We start from the raw sequence: 23,575 nt of genomic DNA, 5'->3' as shown, positions 1-23,575 counted from the left end.
TACTGGTGACGTTTGGGTCCATGTCATGCTTGTGCAGGTGAGAAACGTCACAGTTCCTCCGCCTGGACGCGCTCCTCTGTGTGGCTGCACATGCATGAGCATGGATGAGGTAAGCAGAGCTGATGCGACCTGCCAACAACATCCCAGCATCCTCGGGGCTGCAGCAGCACAGAATGATAAACCTGTATGTAAATGTCCCATTCATGTTCGTATGTACACTTTGTCCACTTATAAAATGGGTCTATGATAAAGTACACTTACAGTATATCTCTCATTTAACTGTTAAACACAAACAATGCACTGATAGGTCGTGACCAAACCTAACTAGTTCGACTCAAAAGTCTCAACCGAGTGGCGTCTCCAGCCAGCTCAAAATAAAAACGGTTAAAGCCAACGCCTGATCTGAACACCTCAAGTCAAAGCAGATAAAAGAAAAATCTGTGAGCAGGATAAAGACGCCACTTTGCATGAGATCAACGCCCATCTAGCCCGGAAAAAGTTCAGTATCCATCCTTAAACAGAAGCGGTCTAGAAAAATTCGACCCATATCTGGATTTCTTTAGTAGAGTGAATGAAAACTCTTCAAATGTAAATCACTATACACGGAAAAAAACAAAAACACAAAATAATACAGTTAGAACGCTGGCCAATCAAACACCTAGCCGGACCCGTTGCTGTCATCCAGAAACTGCAGTTTAAGGGGAAGATTAATGCACGCAGAAACGCACAGACTCCGAGTTTGTTGTTTTTTTGTAGGCTGTGGGGTAAAAGTTAAAGCCCTAGCCGAGGAGCAAGGCCATGCAGCGACAGCATGAGGCAAAGTTGGAGCCTGAAGTTGAAGCTTCCCATCTCAGTCGTTTATACCACTCCTGTAAAATTTGCATGATTTTGCATAAAACGCCTATCCATGGCATACCCAAAGTAAATTGAAAGCTGTTCTTGAACCGTTTGAAGTACATAGATGGTTTTGGTCTCTTTTGAAAGGTAACTCTCTGAAGTTTTCCCCCCCAACTGTCAGAATCACTGTAAGTGCTACTAGCATTGAGTAAGTTTGAACACACTGAAATAGAAGGTTTTTATTTCAGCCGGAAATTTGTTTTGTAATCAGATGTCTGCAGACGAGTGTAGCTGTGACTTATTAGCTGGAAAACACAATGGCACTACAGAATGAAGCCTTATCTAGTGCAAGTTCAAATTTGATAACAATACCACAAAAAATGAGTATTTTACACGTTTCTGTAAGATTATGTCTAGACCTTTCCAAAAATGGCCATTTGGAGATGCCAAAAAGACACTTGGATAACCATGGGCATAACTCTTGAACCTTTCAACATACAGTCATAATTTTGGCCTCTAATGAAAGGTGACACTTAGAGGTATCCTATCCCATATCCAGATTCACTATCAATATTGCTGAAATATATATAAATACATATAAAAGAGTCAAAACACGGACGCACGTTTGATTCGCCGCAGTGGATGTGCATGGATTGCATTGACTTCCCGGCTGTGGGTTTTATTCCGCACCCCCTGAAGCCGCATATTGTTGTTTTTAGCATTTCATTGACTATACAATGTGCCAGTCATCAGCACGATTGCTCCAATTGGCTAATTTTTTTTATGACAAAAGGGGGACATGCGCTCCATTTGCATACAGGCGCTCATTCGCTATTGTAGTTTGTGGAGGGGACAGGGAAGCTCCTGTAGGGTCGAATGAGGTGTCAATCCAAAGGGGGGGGGTGCAGACTCCATTTTGAGTACAAGATTTGTGGTCTGGAGACGTGCACAGCAGACTTACAGCCAACAACACGTTGAACATCCGGCTTATTTAAAATGATGCAGCGGCTGTTTGTGGATATTTACTGGTATAATAATGTATTTTGGACTAAATACTTTACTGGATTGGATCGACTGGACCTTTCTGACTGTAACCAGACCATTTTTGTGGGAATATTTTTGACCCGACGTGTTCTATGAGGCTTCATCGGTAAGTTGCGTCATTTGCGCAAATCTTTGTTTGTGGTGTTGATATGTACCAGCTGCTATGATTATATCCTGAAATGGTTTATATTGGTGGAATCACAAGAATCTTAGCTTTCCAAAGATATGTCGCATGAGTACCTCACGTAACATATGAGCTGTGTTTTGTAAATTATGGACTGATTATGGACTGACGGCGGGCGGGCCGTCAGAGTGGCAACGGGTAAGTGACCGTCCTGAAAGAGTGAAGGCAGCTGGAAACACAAACAAGCACACGACTCGCACAGAAGCACGGAGGCGTGACTCTCGCGGAGGGCATTTACCGGCTCTCCGAGCAACAGGCGCTCCATCTGAGCCGAGCTGCACGGCAGCGACTGTTAACATGCAGTGAAGAATTGCCGTTTCCACAAGCGCTCTTAGACGGAGGAGGGCATGTTCAAATATCGGCATATATGTGCGGGGGGTGGGGGCAAACAATTATCCATCATGCACCAGCATCTGCTTTGAAAAATGGATCCGCCTCAAAAGTTAAACTAAGAAAGAAGAGGAGAATTCCCAACCAAGTACCAGAGGACGGCGAGACGACGGGGAGGGGACCAGACAAAAGTCTACCAGGACAAGAACATGGACAGTCGGGGGGGACGAGGGGTAAATTAGAGACAGACTGGAGCCGAAATGGTCAAACACCTGCTCTTAAGTCATCTCAGACGAGTTTTGAGGGAGCTTGAGTAGCTAAAAACAACATTCTAATTCAAAAGGCTCGACTTTCAGAGTCACCGTTTACACACCTGAATAAAAACCAAGCCCATCGTAATAATTAACTAACAATTACATATCAGGCAATTTACTGTGCAAAGAAGTTTTTTTTCCTTTTCTTTTTTTTTTTTTTTTTAATACATATATGCAAAACCACTTTTTTTCCTATTTTTTGTTTTGTTGTCTGAGTGAACGGGAGGCCTGTGATTGGGGTAGGATCTGTACAGTACTGTTAAACCAATCGTTTCAAACCCCACAATGAATCATGTGAGACAGGAGAAGAGGCGACGTCAGGGCCACTTCCTCAGCGTAGTGGGCGTGTCTCTGTTGACATCATCATGACAGGGTTTGGTTGATTTCACTCAATCATCATGAGCAGCACTCATGCCTCGAATCGGACCAGTTTTACGCAGCTGGAGGGGAGACGGGAGGAGAGAGAGTCAAGCGTTAGGTTCAGTTTCAGGAATAAAAAGTCACAGGTGTCCAAATGGAATTCTGCAGACTTCCTGAGTGGAAATTACTTTTTAAAAACACCCAGTATTGATTTTAGCAGCTCTCAGTATTAGAAAAATACAACCTCAGAAGAACAACGTTGAGCGTTTTTCACCATACAGTCTGGAAAAGGTTTAAAAACAATTTCCATACCAGAAGCATCAAACAACAATGTCTTCTGGACACGAGACCAACATGGAGATGTTCGGTCTTCATGTCCAGAACCATGTTTGGAGGAAAGCAAGCAACAGAACCACCTCAGACCCACTGTCAAGTACGGTGGTGGAGGGATGATGGTCTGGACACCTGCCAGTCATCGTGTGGACCAAGAACTTCTCTGTAGACCTGTAAAGTCTTCTAGAGACAAACTGAGTCATGTGACAGGAAATGATCCCAACAAAGCAGCAGATCCACATCAGGATGGAGAAAAAAAAAGAAGAGGTTCTAGAGCGACCTGGTCCAAGTCCAGACCTGAACCATGTTAAGTTGCTGTTGTGGGACATTTATGGCGCTTTTACACTAGTACCTAATCAGCGCGACTCGACTCGCCACGTCCCGGTTTTGCGCTTCTCCACTATGGGTCGAGGCGGGCGGAGGTGTGCCGAGTTGATACTTTTTCTCTATCTATTCTGCCGAGGTTCTAAGCGTGCTGAGTCGGCTGCATCTGACGTCATTACACTACATGCCACCGATTGGTCGCGGGGCGGGGCCGTCAGACGTTTGAATCAGGAGGCGGAAATCAGCGCAAGAGCGGCTCGCGGCTTCCTCATTTTATACGACCAGCAATGGCAGCGCAAACGTCTGTTTTATGATCCAACAGAACATCCAACAGGTGCAGATGTTCATAAACCTGGTGGCTGAGGAGAGAATTAAAAGGGGATCTAGACGGGCGATAAGGAACGACCAGATCTACCAGGTGCTCGGCAACTTCTAAGCCGCTCGCGGCTCCAGCTGACTTTTCAGCAGCGGCGACACAAACAACAAAAAAAAAAAAAAAAAAAAAAAAAGTGTTGCCGCTTGAAGCTTCTCTCACTCATTTTTTAACTTGATATCGAACACAAGTCACAGACCCAGCAGCACATCTATCATCTCCTCCATGTTCTACATCTTTAGTGTTGTTGTCTTCTCCGTTTTGATCACACAATCAAATACGTCACAGCAGCTTTGCTCAAATCTCGCCTACTTCTCTCATCTGGGTGTCTAAAAACAAACAAGGGTGAGTCGAGTCGCGCTGAGTAGGTATTAGTATAAAAGCGCGATTAGTGGTTCATTTACGAGTGAATTTCCAAAATCCTAAATAAACTGGAAAAACCAAAAAAGGTCAAACTTCCTTCCTGACTTTGTCATTTTCTCTCACTGAAAATGACGGAGTCCGACAGGAACCAACTACTTCTAAATGTATTGCTTCTGTACGTGAAGATACAAGCTTTGGAATCTTAGCTTTGCTCTTATGATATATTTTTATCTTTTAAAACAGCACGTTGACAAAAAGTTAACAGTTAAAAAGTTGTTCATTTGAGGTTGTATTTGCTTCACACTGAGACAGGCTACGATCAGATTATATTTTTACACAACAATTGCAGGATTAAGAGATGGGAACAGGCTTTAACACGACTGTATTCATTTCATTAACATGTATTAACATGCAGATAAAAGACAAAGGAAAAAGATGGAAAGATTTGCCAATTCGAAATATAGACGGGTTCACAAACCCATAAACTTTAAAACCCTTTTACAGCAAACTAAAAGTAATTCTCGGATACTTTTGAAGACCTGCAGATATCCTGTTGAATCTGTAAACACAGAATCATGCACATTCATCCACAAAAAGAAAACTCCAGTTAAATTTGCTCCCACAAAATGAGGAGAAAAGCACAGTGAGAGCAGAGTGAAGAGCAGATGTGGAGACAGCTGTGTGAGCTGCAAGAAATGGTTAAAAAGTGAGAGCATGGCGAGTGTGAGTAGATGAAACACACGAAAACGGTCCTGTTCTTCTGGATCACCAACAGCGTTTTCAAAGTAGATTTATGTCCACACGAGAGCTGCTTCAAAAGCACAACCAGCTGGTCCACATCAGTGGTCTGACGCTGATCCGCTGTGAATGAACATCCGTGTGCTGCTGCTCTTACACCAGCTTTCCTTCTGCACATGTCAGCTGCATAACAGCAGAAATACATGCACTTGGTTTGTCAAAAGCAAAATGCAGCCTGATGATGATTTTTCTTTTTTTGTTCTCTTGACGAAGATCAAACACCTGAAGCAGACCAGGTTTGTTAGTTTACGACTGGACATGAAGTAAGAGCTCAAAAGACGACACGAATAAGGTGTCGGATGCATCTCAGGCCCTGAACTGCCTTCAGGACAGCTTAAGATGTTTTTAAGCCCTGACTGCATTATGGCTGATCTGCATGCACGATGGCTGAGATGATCCACAGAAGAAGAACAGTATCCATGAGATGATAACAGAGGAAGGTCAGAATGAAATGAAAATGCAGGAAATAAAAGAAACAGAGGAGGATCATTCCAAAAACGGACGGACAAGTTGGACAGCGGTCTGAAGGAGGAGGTGGATCCATGCAGCGCCACCTCTCCTGCTCAGTAACTTACTCAGCCTGCCTCTAGAGTCTGACCTACAGCGACGGGCCTCTACTCGTCTGTCGCAGAGGTGCCTCGTACGTCGCCTTTCTGGCGCATCTGATGTGAAATTCAGGAGTAAATCAGGGTTAAGACAAGTAGGTTATGGGTGAGGTGTCGTCTCCAGCAATTGTTACAATGCTCAGATCCGTACAAGAACGTACAAAGGAAATAAAACAGTTTGAACCTGGATAACTCAACAAGATGAATGCAGCGTTATTGTTGAGCATGTTACCTCCTCCAGCTCTTTCTGAGTCTCCTCTTCCATCCGCCTGATGTCCTCCATGGTCAAACCCACCCACTTGTCAATCCAGCAGAACAGCTGGCGGTGGAAGTTGGTGAAAATACGCTTTTCTTGCTGTGGAGAGGTCGACAGAAACTGGTATCAAATTACTCCAGACAGCAGAATCTCTCATAAACAACCCATGACCCAAACTTCACAGACAGCAAGCTGGTTTTTATATAAAATATACTTTTAATTCTCTCTTGGCTAGGGATGTGTACCGAGAGCCAGAATTTTTTTTGTTACCAGTTCCTAAATGGTCGGTACCAGAGCACCACTAAAAATTCTGGACAAACAATACTGTTATCTGTGTTTTTTTTTAAAAGAGAGTCTACCCAGAGCAACATAACTGTTGCGTAGTGATACTGCTGCCGTTGACAGGTTATGACCGTCGTTTTCTCTAGCCAATAGGTCAATATGTCAGCCATCAGAGCTAAGCATTGAAGGTATGGGCTCACTTTATCAAACATAATGAAGCTTTGGCTCAATGCAATATATGCCAGAAAGTAGTTGCGTCCAAGGGGGGTAACACCAGCAACATCATGAAACACTTGCAGTGTGCTCACAGTATAAAAATTAAGGAGTGCGGCGTGTTTGACTGCCTAAACCACGCGGCTAAAGTTAGCAGCCCAGCTAACGCTAACAATGCAGTGCCTTCTTATATTTGGGAACCTATTCTTTCTTTTGTTAATTCTTTGGCATCCTTGGAAGATTAATTTAATCTGATTTAACTTAATTACAGGGATGTATGATATTGCTAACCATGTCTAATTTTTTTTAGGGTTCCTCTTATGTCAGTTTATTTTAATTTTTATTTATCTTATTTTGTTTTCTTAATTTATTTTAATTTTTTAATTTTTTTGTTGCAGCTGTTTTGCGTGTCCTGTATTTTAGTTTATTACTTTATTTTTCCTATTATTATTGTCTTCAGTCAGACTTTGATTGGTAATCGGTACTTACTTTGGGACCTGTTTATAATTACGTATTTTGCAGTGTGTGTGTTTTGGGGTGTTTGTTATGTTTTGTGTCCTTATTTATTTTATTATTATTATTTATTTTTTATATATATATTTTATTTATTTTTTATTTTTTGTGTGTATGGTAAAATATAAAACGGGGTATTCTGTCGAACCCTTTAAAAGAAATGTTTATTGTGTAATATAATTTACATGGATTACCCAATAAAGAAACATGTTTAAAAAAAAAAACAATGCAGTGCCATCCTCGGTGCAGGTAGACTCTGACACTCCTTCGTCATAATCATCAAGTCAAGGTGACATCGTTATTATTATTATCATCATAAATCATTATTATTATTATTATTGTTGTTATTATATAGAATATTTTACCATCTTGTAACGTCTTTATTTTTATTCAGGAAGGTGTTAATGAGTTTTATGACTTATTGTTGTTACTCTTAACTATGTACTGGCTCTGTGGCACTCTGAGATTATTGGATGAAGAGTGCCTTACAAATAGAATGCATTATTATTATTATTATTATTATTATTATTATTATTATTATCATTATTATTATATACACACTAAATTATTGATAAGAGTATCGCTAAATATCTGTACCAATAAGGAGTATCGCTATTGATATCGATAAATTCCTAATGATACACATCCCTACTCTTGGTCTCTCCTTTTTGCAGCTCATTTCTAAAAAATTGAAATGTTAATTCTCACCACACGGTGGGAGCACATCATAAGAGGTGCACAATGCAACAAAGTGCATCAGAGAAGGTGCTACCCCACTTTCTCCATTTGTTAGCACAATAGCATCAGTGCTGTTTTTGTCAACATGGCAGATCTACATGCCTCAATGTGGTCAGAAGTGGTACTGCTACATAAAGAGGAATTCAGGGTGGTGTCTCCCTCTGCTGTTCAACAGAGAAACAGCACCAATAATGACCAACCGACTTTCTATAACCGTGACTGAGAAGGTGTGTGACGTTAATGTGAAATGTTAAATTTAGGGCATACAGCGTGCACCAACCCTGTGGATGAAGTTCTCCACTTTGGTCTGCAGACCCCACCACCTGAACTTGACGGTGACCAGTTTGTACGCACACATGTAAGGACAGTCCGCCTTTAGCTCGTTCTGTAAAAGAACCAAGGTTTCAGAAAACACAGATAGTTGACGACAGGTGCCGAGACATAAAAGAGAAAATTACGTTGAGGATTGGTGTCACGCACCTTCCATTCAGGACCAAGTGGTCCTCTGCCCGTCTTGGCGGAGTGGTAAAGAGCAGGATCTTCTTCAGGCTTGTAGTCCTGAAACAGAGCAAAAGTAAGAAAGCTGTAAGAGACCAGACCTGATCAGCTACAGCTGAAATGGATCACTGCCACCTCTTTTTGTTGTTGAGACAACTGACAGAAAAGAAAAGGAAACCAGAGTGCAGCTGAAACTGGACTGGCTTGGCTTGTACACTTCAGCGAATGAAATCATTGAGGGGTGAAAACCCCAGCAGTAATTTTGTTTTTTCTGCTTGGCATCAGTTATGTCCCCCTCTTTAAAACTAATATTATATATTTAAATATTTTAATTGTGTAATAATGTCAACAATCATTGGGTCTTAAGCTGCTTTCACATAGAACGCGGTTTGCGTCACACACACCGTCGGGTCGGCGCAGAGCAAGACGCGCATGCGCGCATCGCGTACATATTTGTTGAAATTGGTTAGGCGACCGAAAAAAGTTTTTCCGGTCTGGCGCCCTTTTTCCCCACTCGTCTGGACGTACAGTAGCTACAGCTCGGTTTGAAAAATGTATCTGTCCCTGCTTCAAAGAAAAGCCCTGGCTTTAGTTCTTCTGAGCAGGAGACGAGCAGCAAGGAGGGTATGGGTCCATGAAATCCTCATGGCAAGACAGGATTTGGGGGAATACAGGCATATCGTATCACTTTTAAACACACCTAGTATGTCCAAATTCTGGGAGATTTCTATCCACTTTTGTCCCTTTTTGTTGAGGTCACGATAGGCCTGCAGTCTTGAATACCACAGCTCCTCACATAAACTCACAGACAAGATGTTTTGCTCCATGTTGATCGTCTCTGATCTACAACCTGCAAGTTTTTTTCACCCTCTACCACCTTCTCTCCTATTGGCTGCGCCGAGATGTCACAGCGCGGCACGGTGAAATAAAAAAAAAATTCAATTCGGGCGGAGGCAGGCGCCGCGGCATGTGCCCTCTTGAGCGCTTGCCGCCGCGCAAACCCCACGGCATGGGCCCTCTCGCGCGCCGCCTAGCTTGGCGGCAGCACATACACAATGAATGGGAAAGCCGCCGCCGGCCGCCGCTTTGCGCGTTCTATGTGAAAGGGGCTATATAAGACATACATTTTCCCTGAACTTAACAACTAAACCGCAAAAATTTGAAATAAACAATATTCTAGTAATATCAAGTACCCCCTTACTGCTTACACAGGATTTAAGCTGCTAACCTTCCCCTCAGGAACTGGTGATCATCATCATTAATGAACCGATCAGCAATGTTAAAACCTCTGTAGAAGCAGATGTTTTGGTTTGCTGCTCCGGACCATTCAGGTGTTTGTTAACACAAGGACAAGAGGGGAAGACATCAACATGTTGATGCAAATCAGTCTGAAAAAAGTTATAAAACAGTTTCCAAAAAATTTGCAGTTCGCTGTTCAACAGTGAGAATGATTATTCGATAAAGCCTGGTTCTGCGCTACACTAACACAGAGCATACGCTGCTGCCGTTACGCCGTCGTGAAGCGTCCGGACTTCTCTGTCACTCCATTTCGCCGCGGGGCAGCATCCCCCGCTACCGGTAGGGGGGTGCGTCCTTTTCCCGAATGGTTTATCCGACTTTTCCGGTCACAGTGAATGAAAGAGATAAGGACAACTATTGTGCAAAAAAAAATAAATAAAATAAATCACACGAAGGAAACAGCGCTGAAAGTTCACGACTGCTTCACGAACCGGAACTGCGTTGCTACCAAGCGAACCAATCACAGCCCTCTCAGTCTGCGTTGTGTCTGCGACCTCTTGATGCGTAGTTACAATTTTTGGGAGGTGCGTGTCAGGCACGGCGTGGCGTGCGCCGTGGGGTGCTCATTGCGGCACAACTTGCGGCACAACTTGCGGCACAACTTGCGGCGCACGCTTGGCGTCGATTTAACGCAGAACCATAATCCAGCCTTAAGTAGTTCATTCAAAGAGCCGTCCATCTCCACAGGACTTAACGTCAGAAAAAAATACAATTATCCCAAGATCTACGTCTCAGATCCTACTGGACTCGCTGAGTATGTTAAATTCTGAGGTCCAAGCCTGGAAGTGGTCACAAATGGACCATCTAACAATAAAATGATCCAAGAAACTGACACATCTTAATCAGAACGACTGAAAAATACATGAACCTGGCGGTGAGACCTTCAGAGAGCTGTGTAGAAGTCAAGTCCACAAACCTCAACAAACTGAAGCAATGTTGGAAAGAACAATGGACCAGAGTTCCTTCACAACCATGAGACACTGCTAAAGTCAGACTGAAGGAATCACCTACTGAGGGGTTCTTGATACTGAAGGAAACATCTGCTGAAGGGTCCTGATACTGTTATTGAATCATGGTGGTACTGGGTCACACACACACACCTTGCTGTGCTGTTTAATCCATCAGCTCTGTCACCAGATGGCCCTTCAGATTTAGCCTCGGCCTCAACACTGATCCACTTAAGTCATTATTGTACAGGAGCTACAGCGAGACAGCGCGGGGGTGACCCACCTGGGTGGGAATGAATCCTGTTAGATTTATAATCATCGCTAATGTGGCAGTTTAAGGGTTACTGTTGAGCCACAAGAGGCAGAAAAACATTTCAACAGTCTCACAAGTCAGAAGTGGGAAAAGCACTGATGATCTGTACAAGTCCTTTGGTTTAGAAAATCTGCACATAAATTTGGTCCAAGTGAATTCTCATTTCAGTAATTTCTTCATTTGTCCATGTCCTTTGTTCCAAACAGCAAAGACACTTAGTGAGAATCCATTACCACCACAACTGCTCAAAAAATTAATATTGCAAAGAAAAACCTCTAATGAAAACAGTTGAAAACTAAAAAGTTGGTTTTCCAGATAATCCAGTTTATAACAAAAGTCTAATGGAACCACTTTTTTCGCATTTGTATGTCGGCCATGGGACCAGACCATGAGATCGTCTTCTAATGACCATTTGCACAAGAGCGGTAGCGGCAATAACTTATCCAAAACTAAAGTTGTTTCCGTCCATCTTTTAAGTTGAGATCCTCTTCGTTTTGATTAGAAGTCTCAGGACGAGAGTCGAGAAAAATTTAGTCTCACATAAACAAGTCTCGCAAGCAGACATTTCCTCAGATTTACACCTGTTCAATGAAATGCAGCCCCCCTCTGCAGCAGTAACTATCACAATTTAAGAAGTGCTGCTTTTGTTTTGTGAGAAGGTGTAATGGAAAATAAAGTCATAAACTAACAGTTTAAAAACTGATCACAGATCTGTTCTCGATAGCTCTCCATGGCAGATATCATCATACTGTCAGCAGCTGGGCTTAATAGATAAATAAATCAAGATCAAATAAAATCATAGTAATAAAGCTTCAAGTGGTTTGATTAAAACTGATTTGATCATAAAATTAGAGATCCGTTTAAAAAAAAAAAAAAAAAACACTAAATTAAACCGAAACTTCAGACTTTCAGTTTGAATTGTGTTGTCAATTACCGCTCGCATTAAATCATTTAATTTTGTACTTCCTTAACTTTACTGTGAGGTGACCTTGGGTGTAGAAAGGCACCAAAAAATAAAATGTGTCATCACCATCGTGCACACCTTGCAGCCTGTGACTGACTGTCACTGCAGTTTTATGGTGAACCTCAGAGCTCATTTCTGGTGTCAGAAACCAACATCTGCTCATCAAACTGGGAACTTTGGTCACCATCGACTGATCCCCTCACTTAAAGCCATACTGGTCCAAATCCTGAGAACTATCACTGGCCGGGTTTCCCAGATCAGTTAAGTAGTTCTTAACAGCGAAAGACTTCTTTCAAACCTTCTTAAGGAGCCTGTGAAAGAAAATCGCGTTTCCCAGAGTTGCTCTTAGCTTAAGTATCTCTTTCATTAAGAAGGAAATGAAAGATGCTGCTGACCCAGTCTTTCCAACCATCTTAGTGAACAAAGACTCACAGATCCAGCCGCGTCAGGCAAATCAATATCACACCAAGCAATGAGATATTAAAACAATGCACCCCGCACAAATTTAGATTTATTTTATACTTTAGATTTATATTGTTTAGCATTTATTGGTGACAGCAAAGGGGGAAAAAAAGAAAAATAAGGAATAACAAGTGTGTTCCTGTATATGCTTTATGCTTTACGCACAAATAAAACGATCATCATGAATATCATTTATTTGATAATTTGGCTGCTATACAGCATGTTCTCGCTGCAAATCAACCGCGTCACCGTGCGCGAAGCAGAACTGTTTATATGAACGCATTCGTGCGTCAGCACTTCAGTCCCCTGGACGTGCTGTCGGACCGGACTGTCAGGCAGCCGGGACACCTGCGCCGCGCCCGAGCGCACCTATGTGATGACAGGGAAGCAGCAGCTGAAGAACGAGATCCTTTGCTGAATCGTTCATACAGTCTCAAATATAATCAATGGTGTCGGTTTATATTAAAGAATCTTTTTGCCCAGAAGAAAAAAGAGCGAAGACAACGACCCATAACTATTTTCTTCTCTTGAAAAAACCCACCTGCCGACTCGCGCTGTATACAGCGCGAGTCGGGATGCAGCATCATTCAGAAGAGGAGGAATACGAGCGAGGCGGGGATGATCTCTGCAATCTGAAGCCCTCTATAATTGTAAAAAGAATTTCACTTATCACGGGTTCTTTTTGGAACATAACCCCTGCGAAAAACCAGGGTTTGCTGTAATTCCACGTTGCGATTTGCGAAACTCGCCTTCTCTTGGCTCATGTTTTTGAACGCACACACACGCCCACCCCGTTTACTCCCGGTCTCCGTGTGTGGGGAAAAAAAGCCTCACTGTAGCCAGAAATAACGGAGTAACACACCGTTTGGATGAAAAAGGGTCATTGAATTATATTTATCATCTTAATTTTTTATTATAACGCACAGGCAGCAGGGAATTAGTGCGTTAGGCAGCAGTGCTGCGTGTGAAAATGCGCTGATAGTGATCGGTGATCGATTTGCCTGGCATCGATTCATTTAGTTTCAGAACCGGACAGCTGCTCCAAAGAGCGTCTGAAAGAGCGAAACTAAAGGACGGTGTTAAGAAGTCATCTGGGAAACACCCGTATCTTAGGATTCTCTCTTAGTTCAAACCTTCTTTGAACCTCTCTTAAATCCTTAAGAGAGGTTGGATCTGGGAAACCCGGCCACTATCAGTTTGTTCAGAAGTTTTATCTTAAGGGAGACCATAATCTCTTTTCTCTCACAGCAGTTCTCCAAGAAGCCACATTTGTGTTACACCATTTCCTGTCAATCAAACTGACGTATTGACTCGTCTTTAAGACGACTCCGCTCATAGGACGACTTTCCCCCTTTTTCCAAACATCTTTTAAAAAACTGAAAAAAACATGTCATATGAGCACCAGATGTGGTCTTAAGCCTGAATTATGGTTCTGCGTCAAACCAACGCAGAGTACACGCCGTCACTGTGAGGCCGTCGTGAACCCTTCGGACTTCTCCGTCACTCCATTTCGCCGCGGTGCAGTACCCCCCGTGACCGCTAATTCGCAATCTTTTCCGGAATAGTTTCTCCGACTTTTTCCGGTCACAGTGAATCAAAGAGATAAGGACAACTATTGTGCAAAAAAAGAAAATAAATAAATAAATAAATAAATCACACATACACGAAGAAAAGAGCGCTGAGAGTTCACGACTGATTCAAACCGGAAAGGTGTTGCTACCAAGCGAACCAATCACAGCCCTCTCCGTTTGTGTGTGGTCTACGTCGCCTCGACGCGCAGTTACAATTTTCGGGAGGTGCACGTCAGTGACGGCGTCCGTGACGGCGTCAGTGACGGCGTGTGGTCTGCGTCGACGTGTACCACACGCCGTAGGCACAGCGTCAATTTGACGCAGAACCATAACTCAAGCTTTAGTAAGTTTGTTTCCCTGATTTGATCTAGATACGAGAGCTTTTCCACATGTTAATGACAGTGATTAAAAGACAGAAGCTGTTCTCCAAAGTCTGAGGGGAAGTGCTGGGTGAAGCAGTCTATTTTTTTTTCCTTTATGCTCAGGAAAAACAAATGTGAAACTGTAGAGGACGGTGAAGCTTTTTTGTGCTCACCATCGTCGTGCCACCATATTTTTTTTACAGCACGTCAATCGTTACCAGCGTTTCATCATCATCAAATAACTTCTAATCTGTTTCTTCTTCATCCTACTATGGAGACACTTTTGAGGACCTCAGTCTTTCTGCATCTCTCAAACCTGAACTGTTCAGGAGTCACATTTAAAAGAGGTATAAAAGAGGTGTAACAGGAATATTCCGGTAGGTGGCTCATCAAACTCACCGCATGGGACACCTCCTCTCTGCTTGAAATGTCTATGGGAGCCACCTCCACGGTCCTCCATGTCTGCTCGTCCAGATCATGGACCTGGAACACAAAGAAGAACTTAACTTGTGGAGGTTGTTCAAATTAATCTGGAGAGTAAAATCAAATCGGATACAAATTCAAGTCCACAGAAATGTCCTGCAACAAGGACTTTGACGCATTAAAATCGAATAAAATCCTTTAAAATCAACACAGTTTGAGAGATAAAACCATGAGACATAAATAACATGCTATTGTGATGCCTTATGAGAAAGGTAGTCAGTATTATTACCCCTGCAGGTGGTTGCCATTTCTGACCTCTGCGTTCAAACAACAGGAATATTTCTGAAGGTCTCTCCAGGACCTCGGCTCACTTACGTTTTCTACTGTTCCCATGTCAGGTTTGTGCCACGTCTCGATCTTTATCATGAAGTCGTCTTTCATGTACTCATTCTGAAAAGCAGGAGGCAAAACACATTTTATTTGGGGGGGGTTAAGAAGGTCAAAGCAGACAGTTGTTATGCAGAGAAGTCCTCTGAGTGCAGCCGGCACGGGAACACGCCATGAATGGGGGGTCGTGAGACATGTGCTTAAACCCCACGGCTAAATCCAATTAACCAATCAGACTTTTCGACTGAAACCACACCAGTGATGTTGCAGCGCTCAGCTTTGATCTATTTTTAAACACAGCAACAGTTAATAGCTTGCAGGTAACAAGAAAGCAAAATCCGGTCCTGTGAAGACACTTGCAAAGAGGACGCTGAGACTCTAGTGCTCACAACAACATGTAAAAGTTAAAACATCAGGGCTCAGGCCATTAGCCATTAACAACCACACAAGGAAACGTTTGCCGATATAAAAGTCAACAGAAGTTATGTGCAGGGGTGCACACAAGCCGGGACTCCAGGGATAGTCTACTGCACGTTTTAGATGTTTCCCTGCCTCAACACAACCCTGATAGACAAGGCTGTGTCACCAACAGAGTTGTATAAACCTTGATGACGACCAGTGATTAGAATCAGGTGTGTTGAAGACAGGGAAACATCTAAAACATGCAGTAGACTAGCCCTGGAGTCCCGGCTTGTGTGCACCCCTGGTTATGTGGTTAACTGTAGAAGACCAACTTGTAACAGCAATTCTTGGGCAGCCTTCCTTCCACCTTTATTGAAAGAAAAAATGAACAAACTGCCAAATAGAACCACTTCTTCCCTGATATGATGAAGTTTTATAGTAAATGTTACTTCTGTCGACGTTTACTAGCAGCCCGGCCAACCATCCTGTCTTTCCTTTAATACGAATAGTCAGTCTGAATCCACTGGTAGTTACATACAACCGATCACAGAGAGGAGCCGTGCAATGTACGCGGAACGACAACCAGATAAGCAAAAATAAAACAAATAAAAATCAACAACATGTTGATCAAGTCATCATATAAAGCCCGCCCCCGCCTAATTGTGATTGGTTCAGTACGTTCTCTACTGGTGGGAACGAGTGTGAATGAGTGACAGGGAGGACAGCGGACCACACCGCTTCTCCACAGAGAGCGAGCACGGCTGGACGGGTCAGTCAATAGTTCACAGAGCTTTAAAATTTTGTTCACCATGCCAGACTAATCTCCATGCATTTGTGCACGCCCTTATCTACGCCCATAAATTATCTGGAGGAGGAAACATGAGCTACCAAACCTACTCTGCTTCTCATCAAAAGTGAGTTTGACCTTGAAATCCTCAAGCCTAAGCAGGAATATCTAACGCATGAATGGAGGGTTTTTATGGTGCGGACAGGTTTTGTAAGAAGTTCAATAACTCACCGTCACAACTGCAGAGGAAGCAGGAAACAAGGAAGACAAAAGGAAAAGAAAAAAACATCAGTATATTAGTAAGAAGCACATGAGGAATTTCTGAAAAACTGTCAAATTATACATAAAGTATAATTTACTGGAGGTTTTTTTTGGTGCCGATTACAACTTTTATACTTAAGAAACTTGATTTAAACGTGTTTTATTAGAATAAACTTACTGGTGCGACAGTATGGGTAAGCGTTCCAAGCCTTTTCGTGAAAAACTAGCGCTCCCTCTGGTGCGATCATCTTCACATAACCCGGGACTTTACTGCATTCAGGAACAAAGAGGGAAACTTTCAGAGAAACAAAACTTAGAAATCAAGGACAGGCTGAGAGCTCCATCATGGTTGTGTTTCATTTTATAGTTTTAAGGAGCAGTCTTACTAGTAGCATGCCCATACACGATTGACCTTTAAACTCTGGTTGGTTTGACTTGACTGAGTGACATGTTTGGTGCTCAATCATGGCGAGATTCCTGGTCTCTGTTACCCCTTTTCCATCAAACCGGTTCCAGGGCTGGTTCTGAACCAGTGCCAAGTTTGGAACCGGGCTTGATCGAGCTGTGAACCAGCACTGGCCCAGAACCAGCTCTGGTACCGGTGGAAAAAGGGGCATGACTCAGCTGGAAGACCCAGGATTAGATGTGGAAAGGCTGCAGATGTTTGTGGGGGAGGGGGGACATACATGTAGTGGGGAAGGTGACTCCGTCGGTAGAGCGTTCCCCCATGAACCTGAAGGTCAGTGGTTCGAACCCTAGTTCCTCCTGTGTCCACCAAAGTGTCCTTGGGCAAGAGACTGAATCCCCCCCAGTTGCTCCCGGTTGTCAGGCCAGCGCCGTTGTGTGGCAGCTCCGCCGACAACCGGTGTGTGAATGTGTGTGTGTGTGTGTGTGTGTGTGTGTGTGTGTGTGTGGGTGAATGTCTACAGTGTAAAGTGCTTTGGGGCGCTATAAAGGTGTAAGCCATTTACCATACAACGTGTAGTTACAACAGCTCCTTGCAATAACCATTTAGTGCCATAATCAAGGAATCAAAAAATGTGAGGGCTATATCTAACAAAAAAAAGTAAACAGTTGCAGACTTTATACAACAACTTAACGTATGTGCAAGTGGCAGTCGAGCTCAAGCATGACCAAGACTAGAGGTCCTCATGCAGGACGATGTGTCCTGAGGACCAGGCTTGAACGTTTCTCCAGAGCGATGAGGGCAGGCCAGTGGAGGAACTGGGTGAAGTGGGGGTGGGAGCGATCGTGTCTGGTCTGAGTGCACATTAGTGAGAAAAGCCTTCATCGTTCATGCACTTTGCAAGGACAGAGCTGAAACTGGGATGCAGCCAATCCCTCTTGAAGGGGCCACATTCTGCTTCTTGCCTACAACAGTTTAACATTGAATTATAAATCGTATAAGTGACCAGACGCTCGGTGGCTGAGATATGTATACATTATAGCTGAGCCTATTGGTTCCAGGATCCAGTTTATGAGGACTCTGTGTTATGCAAGATAGAGACACATTTCCTTATGAGGTCATGGTGCACATCCCCACAGGAATTTGAATAATCAAAGGACAAAATTATTGAGCAAACATTAACTGAGATCCGTTGCACAATCCTCTGCTTTCTCAAGGATAGTCCATTTGTTTTGGTTGGTCTTTCTCAGTCTGAAGTTATCGTCAGGCATCTGATTCAGACTTTTTTTTTTTTTTTTTTTTAAACACCCAATATGTTCACCAATAAAAAGACACTCGGATCTGAGGACAAATAATGGCTTTTAACAGTTGGGGACCTGAAGAGATCTTGCTCATGTCACCATGTTTTATGGGATTTACCTGCTTACATTACATTTTCAAGAATGGCTGAATATGAGGAAACCGTTTCATAAGTGTGCTTTGTCAGGTCACTATTTATAAAGAACAACTACTTTCAACCTGCAGCTTTGTGAAACAGATATTCCTGGCTGTCACAAAAGGTAAATTCTGTGGTAAATGCTCTCTCCATGTGCGTCAGGGAAGTATAAATAGCATCCACCTCTTACACTTCTGCTCATGTCTTGCATGTAAACGCTCACAAAACAGCCCCGACATTCAAATCTCAGTTTAACTATGGACTTGCCTCTTTAGATGGTATATTTTGTGTGTGTACTGTCCCTTCTCCCCATCCTTCTCGTAGGGTTCATTTGTCAGCACTTCAATGCCTTCTCCTCCCCCCGTCTCGTTCTTGCTGGCCTCAGCCACAGAGTACAGCTGCCCTACTTGATACTGGGAGAAATGGGAATAGAAAGAAAAGACACAGAGGGAACATGCAGCTTTAACTACAGAGACAAATTCTTAGATTAACTGTAAGAAAAGACAAAAGCTAAGCAGGTCTCTGGAGCTGGGAGAGGTGTTTCAAGAATGCAAGACCATTAAATGACAATAAAAGAAAGAAACTTATAGTTGAGGTTCTAAAACATGTTTGGCTTTAAGCTCAAACTGATGCTGAATTGTTTCTTTGTCTTGTATTTCTGAATGCTCTCACAGCTTCAGCAGTCCTGACAAACACTTGGCTTGGGTACACAGGTGAGCGTTAATGGCTCTCCCCTCATACGTAACTGAAGACCTTAACTGTTTCACCTGCTGTCTCCACAGAACTAGCTGACAAAACAGAAGAAGGCTGAATAAAAAGTACCAATATGCACCGCTGTTTAGTAGGCTATATAAAACTTTGTCTTGTTGTACTTTTGAGTCTCAAAGTTGTAGTAATATAGCTAATGGCCCCAAATTAAAATAATAAAATTGCATACTAGCCGCAACTCCCTGTCAAGGAAAAAAAAACAAAAAACTTTGGTTAAAGGCTACATGGCAAAAAGACTGCAGAAAGGCAAATATTCGAGACGCTCAAGTCTGCAGCACACACTTCATATTGAGTAAGTGAAAAGAAAAACATTATCTGTACAACACTGCATATCCACTGGTGATATAGCCATCTAAGAGATTGGAGCAGTAATAAGGTGGGGCTTGACTAGACTTGTAGTTCTCAAGACCACTTTTTGGTGGTCTTGGTTTTGTCACGGTCTTGACAGTCTTTGTTCTTGGGTCTCTCGGTCTCGCCATGTCTCGGACTCGGATAATTGCACACACGAAAGTGACAGAATCTTGTGATCACCAGTTCTTCCTCTTGTTAATGTACAGTTTTGTAAACTATTTGTATTTTACATTTGATTTAATGTTTTGGTGCATCTGTTTCTGTATTTAATTACAGAATTGTGTTTATGATGGCTTTGTTTCAATAAATATATGGCATCATTGGCTTTTGAATAGTATTTGCATATTGCTGTGATTGATTAAGCATTAGGTCTATTTCAGTGATGCCCATATACCGTGTTATGTGGCTACTATAATGGTAAATAATGCAAGTTCAAGTCGATAATTGTGTACATCTTTAATATTTAAAATTCTCATTTCATCTACAAATTAAGTACAATTTAAATCAGTAAAATTTACTATTCATTAGACTTAATGAGGTGGAAGGTGGTGTTGGAGACTGGTTATTTTGTTGGATGACTTGGAGACTAGTTAATAGTGATGTTGATCCTTAAAAGCACTCCAGTCAAGCTTCACAGGACACTGAAACGTATATTTAATGCTGATCTGACTTACGAGTTCTCTATACTTTATTTGGGAAGGACTGATTTTCTGACGGACTGAATAGATGAATATCTATTTGGCATTTTGATAACTGCTCACAAGACATTAGTTGCTCCCTGAGGCCCCCACAATACAGGAGTGGATAAACTTAGTTAATGATATATATATATATATATATATATATGATGGAAAAGATTACATTTTGCCTCCGTCTCCAGAAAGATTTGTTTGTAAAATTGTGGACGAAATGGGTTGTATATGTGAAGCCTTTGCTCCCAGAATTTGTGGAGGTATTGAATAGATAAAAACTTGTTTTGTTTTTCCTCCTCCTTCCCCCTCACATTCTTGAATGATCTAAAGACAGACACTAATACTATCATATCATTATCCTTATTATTAATTATTATTATTATCATCTCATTCTCCACCCAACTGAGAATCATGTTATTTTTCTTCTGTATGGAGGTTTTATGTTTATAGTCTGTCTCTCCCAGATTGTATAGAGTTCTTTGTAGTTTTTCTTTTCTTATCTCTTAATACGTTTACTTAAAATGAAAAAACTGGATGGCGGATAAGAATATTACTTTGTGATATGTACTAAATAAAATAATAATAAAAAAAAAAAAAGCACTCCAGTCAATCCTCAAATAGTGTAGAAATAGCAATAGCGGTAGTGCAGTCGCTGCACATATTTGATCTCAGCTAATTGATGAAAACATTTATAATGAGTTCACACATAAGACACCCATTGTCTGTTTTATTGTGCTGCAGTTGAATACAACCTCATATGTAAACTAAGCAGCTGAACCCAGGATGGTGCTGATGTTGTACAACTCACGCAAGATGACAAAATAACTGGGTTTTTTTTTTTAGTCCCTGACTCGGTCTCGAGCTTAACTATTCTTGGTCTTGGTCGTGTCTTGGTCTCGGTTTAGGCGGTCTTGACTACAACCAATCTCACACCTAGTAGCAGCCAGCACAGTGGAGCTCTAGTAGTCCTTGTTTCATCTCCAGCAGCAGTGCTCTGGATGTCCTTTCAGTAACACCGTTTGAAACAAGGACCTTTAGACGGACTTGATCAGAAGGAATCTAAAGTCAAATTAATTGGCATTACAGGTTGGCATAAGCGAGTGTTTATCAGTTCCAGTCCTTGGGCCCCGCTGTCCTGCATGTTTTGGTTACTACCCTGCTTCAGCACACCGTGATACAAGTAGGAGAGCTTGGTGACCGGCTAATAAGGACCATTACTTGGAACTAAATGTGTTGATGCAGGGCAACATCTAAAAGACGCAGGACCGGGGTTCCCGAGGACTGGAATTGAGAAACACTAGCATAAGCTTTGGCGTGATCCAGGTTGGTTCATTCTGCATATCTGCACACTTATGTTATGGCTGGGACTCAGGGCTTAGGCTACCTTGTATTCATCACACGTCACTCACATTTTCAAGGACACAAAAGTCTAATTAATAGAAAAAAAAAGAAAAAAAATCAGTCAAATGCATACGTGATTCATATCAGACTTATTTCCACATATGACTGCGGCCTGAAACTAAAGTTAGATATCCAAATCTAGTTGCTTTGTTTTGAATCTGCTGCCTTCACCTCAACTGATCATATTCAATCTGCGTTGAACGGGGGGCAGGCAGTACTTCCTATTTTATTGACGTATATTAAGGATTGACGGGACAGAAGAATTACATTGCTGACTAATACACTGGGCCTGGGTTCATATGAAAAAACAGGACAACAAGATCACATCTGTCCAGAAAAACATGAACGACAAGCTGATGGAGATGAATCAGTGATCTCTGGTTGAACTGTTCTCTGTCTGTCACAGTTAACGCCAGTGCCACAAAACAAAGACCATTCTGTCTGAGTGTGAGCTCCTCATTGTCGCTGATTTGCATTTACAGGAAGGGGATTTGACTATTCTTTGAAATTTTTAATTGTTCAGGAGTTTATTAAATTAAAATTTTTTTTTTTTTTAAAGAAGGTTATAAAAATAACGTTAAAGTTACTCACCTCTTCCACAGAGACCGGCAACACAACACGGCTGAGAGAGAAAACAAGGCAGGAATAAAAAAAAAGAAGAAAAAAATATGAATTAATCACAACACCAAAATCTGTCAAAAATTAGACCAAGACATATCTTATACTGTGGTTGCATCTTGGCAGAGACCAGTGGACTGAACGACTAAACAAAAGGTGGAAAAGCATTCACATTCAAAAGCAATCACAAATTAATTGAAGACAATATTTAAAGATACAACATAAACCTTCCCTCAGCTAAAAGAAGAAAATTAGTCCTGTAATCTGAATATTAAAAGTCAAAAGTATCTGAATATTCATACTTTGGTGATAACATGAGACTGCACCTGAAACCCAGGAGGCAACATTAATTGTATGAACTTTAACAATGTCTCATCAGAACCATTAGTCTTAACCATGTATATTCTCATATGATGATCAAAGTCTAACATGCATGTGTTTTTTCTTCTACATATGTTACAAATGTGTGTGTAATTTCTCAAGTCAAATGAATGCAATGAAATTAAAGTCACATCTGCAGCTCAGCGTAGACTTAATTACATGCAGGATATTACAGTTCAGTTGTGGCTCAAAAGTATTCACTCAGACATGCAATAAAAGGGACTTTCTTGGCCTTTTTCTGGAGTTTCTTGTTGTTCCCTATCCCCTGAAGCTTCTGCTCTTCATCCTCCTCCTCCAACGTCTCCTACCAACCCTCAGTCTAGATTTTCAGATTCAAACCCCACCCATAACAAACATACCCGTGAAACCTGCAGAGATCTGTTCACAGGCTGAGATTATGCAGTCTGACATTTCAAACCAGTTCAAACCAAACATCAGCCAAGTAAACAACTTCACTGAATGTTCTCTGCATCTACAGCCTGGACAAACAACAAACAGGCAATGACTTGCCAGTCTTCTGCCTAATGGTCCGATTATTCTGGATGCATTCATCTTTCTGCTGTCATTATAACAATTAATTGTTTCATGCTGGACCTTGAGTGAGGCTTAATTCACTGCAGTTGTCATCATAAATAGTGTGCCCCTACTGAGAAAAATTACACACAAAAGATATAATAAAAATAACCCTAACTTACTAAGCCTGTTTTTTTTTTCCACTTTCGAAGGCATCGCGACAACCAGACTGGTATCAACCAAATACGTCCAAATGTCTTCAGTGGAGAAGTGGTGAATGACTGTCGCCCTTGCCGTAAAAACTTGTTGATCCAAGGTGTGATTAGCAATGGCGACTCTTGGACATTCGTGTACGAGTCATCACATAAAGCCTGCCTCCACCAAGCTGTGACTGGGTTGGTACATTCTGTACCAGTGGAAATGTCTGTGACTGGGAAGATAATAGACTCCTTTCACCAGAAATATTT

At 42.0% G+C, this 23,575-nt stretch overlaps 1 protein-coding gene across 1 annotated transcript in view; it reads right to left on the bottom strand.

The window, feature by feature from the left end:
- pitpnb (phosphatidylinositol transfer protein, beta) overlaps positions 1 to 23,575 on the bottom strand; it is a 28,508-nt gene that overhangs the window by 629 nt on the left and 4,304 nt on the right. Inside the window, exons 2-11 of the mRNA XM_061733982.1 lie at positions 22,188 to 22,218; positions 18,652 to 18,797; positions 16,722 to 16,813; positions 16,514 to 16,521; positions 15,082 to 15,156; positions 14,683 to 14,766; positions 8,348 to 8,425; positions 8,148 to 8,252; positions 6,098 to 6,220; positions 1 to 3,149 (exon numbers count right to left, since the gene is read on the bottom strand). The exon at positions 1 to 3,149 is cut by the window's left edge and continues 629 nt beyond it. Coding sequence (XP_061589966.1) covers positions 3,099 to 3,149; positions 6,098 to 6,220; positions 8,148 to 8,252; positions 8,348 to 8,425; positions 14,683 to 14,766; positions 15,082 to 15,156; positions 16,514 to 16,521; positions 16,722 to 16,813; positions 18,652 to 18,797; positions 22,188 to 22,218 — 793 coding nt within the window. The 3' untranslated portion in view covers positions 1 to 3,098. The remainder of the gene's footprint in view (positions 3,150 to 6,097; positions 6,221 to 8,147; positions 8,253 to 8,347; positions 8,426 to 14,682; positions 14,767 to 15,081; positions 15,157 to 16,513; positions 16,522 to 16,721; positions 16,814 to 18,651; positions 18,798 to 22,187; positions 22,219 to 23,575) is intronic.

This window comes from Cololabis saira, chromosome 11 (genome assembly GCF_033807715.1).
Source record: "Cololabis saira isolate AMF1-May2022 chromosome 11, fColSai1.1, whole genome shotgun sequence".
Lineage (NCBI taxonomy): Eukaryota > Metazoa > Chordata > Actinopteri > Beloniformes > Belonidae > Cololabis > Cololabis saira.
Note: the sequence above shows the minus strand (reverse complement) of the source record. Positions and strands in the feature narration are given on the sequence as shown.